Here is a 1,805-nt window from a genome sequence, read left to right on the forward strand (position 1 = left end):
TGAACACAAATGATGCATTAATTATTATTGTAAATAATATAATCTTACCCTAGCACGCCTTAGAATAGAGTCCTTACTAGCATCATATGGATGATCTTTACTTGGAATTTCTAATACTGATGGTATAGGTTGTGTATGGCTGTCAATTACATGACGGATCATTTCTGCAACCTTAAATGGATTACAAGATGTATTAACATGAATAAACATTTAATAGTATTTAAATTCAAAAAAAAAAATTGAAATTATATCTTAAAGTAGAAGTATTACTTTCACTTGTATTATTAAAATATACTACATTTTTATAATTATGTTAAAAATTCATATAACACTTACATTTTGGTTGATAAGTATAATATCAATATCATCTCTTTTAATGAAACGCTTAAATGTATCTTCTATATCGCCTACTGCTGTATCTGTTAAGAAATATATACTTACATATATAACGATCTAAAAATTTACACATACAAATATGAGTAGTATTTAACATTGAAATAAAACAGATCTCTATAAAAACGAAGATATGACAACACGTACTTTTATCTACAACCATAAAATTCGGTTGACGATGTTTATTGATCTCGCCAACTCCACCCAAAAGAAATCCTACACAAGTATCCTACAATGAAATTCCTGTAAATATCATTTAAGTACAAAAACAAATTTGATATACATATCATTTACCTCATCCCCAATCACAGCAAGAAGTTTGCCCTTCCCCGCAGAGTGAAGAGCCATTATTACGAAAGAAATAAGGATAATAGAAAAAATTTAAGAAGACAACTAATGCAGCAAATCTTGACGAAACATCAGCTGACAAGTCACACCTACATACATACTTAAGTTACTTGAACATCACGTGCCAAACTTGTCCAATCGAAAAGTAGTGGGGACGAGGATACTGATCGAGTTTAGAAACAACGAATTCTGAAATAAGCTGACGTAGGTACAATGTACCTACAGTGTGGTAGATTTCTACCTACCCTTTGTGTTATCTCTTTCTAACGTTATTGATCGGAAAAAGATGCAATGATGTAAAATGCGATAGTGGATAGTACACACTAGCAAATAATTTCAAAACATGCAAGCTGTATAAACGTTCATTTTGCACGTATCAAATCTCTCATTTATCAAGCTAAGTTTCTACTAAAATGGTTATTTTTACCTATTTTATATATTAGCTTCAAGAACAAAGGCACATATATTTATTACAATGAACCAAAATTTATTGATAAAAAAGTTTACCCGAAATCTATGATAATTTCAAGGCAGTTTCTCTATATGCGTAAACGTGCGTAACGCGTAATGTCTAGGGTTATGTTTCTATATATACATATGTGTTAGAGCATAAGTGTTATGTGTATCTGATATTAATTATGTACGTAAATTGGGAGACGAAAACTTGTGTTAAATTTAACAGTTTTATTCCTTGCGTTTTATTATGTTGATATGTAAAAATATAGAAACAAGTGATCATACAAAATATCCTTCAAAATTTGATATTGTCCTACAATTACCATTATTAATTATAATATTTAGGTTATTACGTTATGGAACTTAAAAATTATTAAAAAGTTGTGTATTTTTGTTATTGAATATAACTACAAATATGAACACACGACTTGTGCTAAATGTAAAAAGAAATATACGTCCAATTATCATTTGCTGTTAATAAAATTACTAACTTGTAAGTCATGACTGTTATAACGAACATAACCCTAACATGAACAAATATCTGCATCGATATTTTACCACTGTATACTTATATATGAAATGACCTCGATAATATTTAACCTATGATG

At 29.0% G+C, this 1,805-nt stretch overlaps 1 protein-coding gene across 1 annotated transcript; it reads right to left on the reverse strand.

The window, feature by feature from the left end:
* Window positions 1-24: 24 nt before the first annotated feature.
* LOC108576575 (V-type proton ATPase subunit F 1) lies at window positions 25-801 on the reverse strand. Its single transcript, XM_017939590.1, has 4 exons — window positions 688-801; window positions 541-622; window positions 337-419; window positions 25-171 (listed from the first exon to the last, which is right to left on the reverse strand). The coding sequence occupies exons 1-4, from the start codon at window positions 739-741 to the stop codon at window positions 25-27; spliced, it is 366 nt and encodes a 121-aa protein (XP_017795079.1). The 5' UTR covers window positions 742-801.
* Between the last annotated feature and the right edge of the window lie 1,004 nt (window positions 802-1,805).

This window comes from Habropoda laboriosa, unplaced genomic scaffold, assembly GCF_001263275.1.
Source record: "Habropoda laboriosa isolate 0110345459 unplaced genomic scaffold, ASM126327v1 scaffold402, whole genome shotgun sequence".
Taxonomy (NCBI): Eukaryota; Metazoa; Arthropoda; class Insecta; order Hymenoptera; family Apidae; genus Habropoda; species Habropoda laboriosa.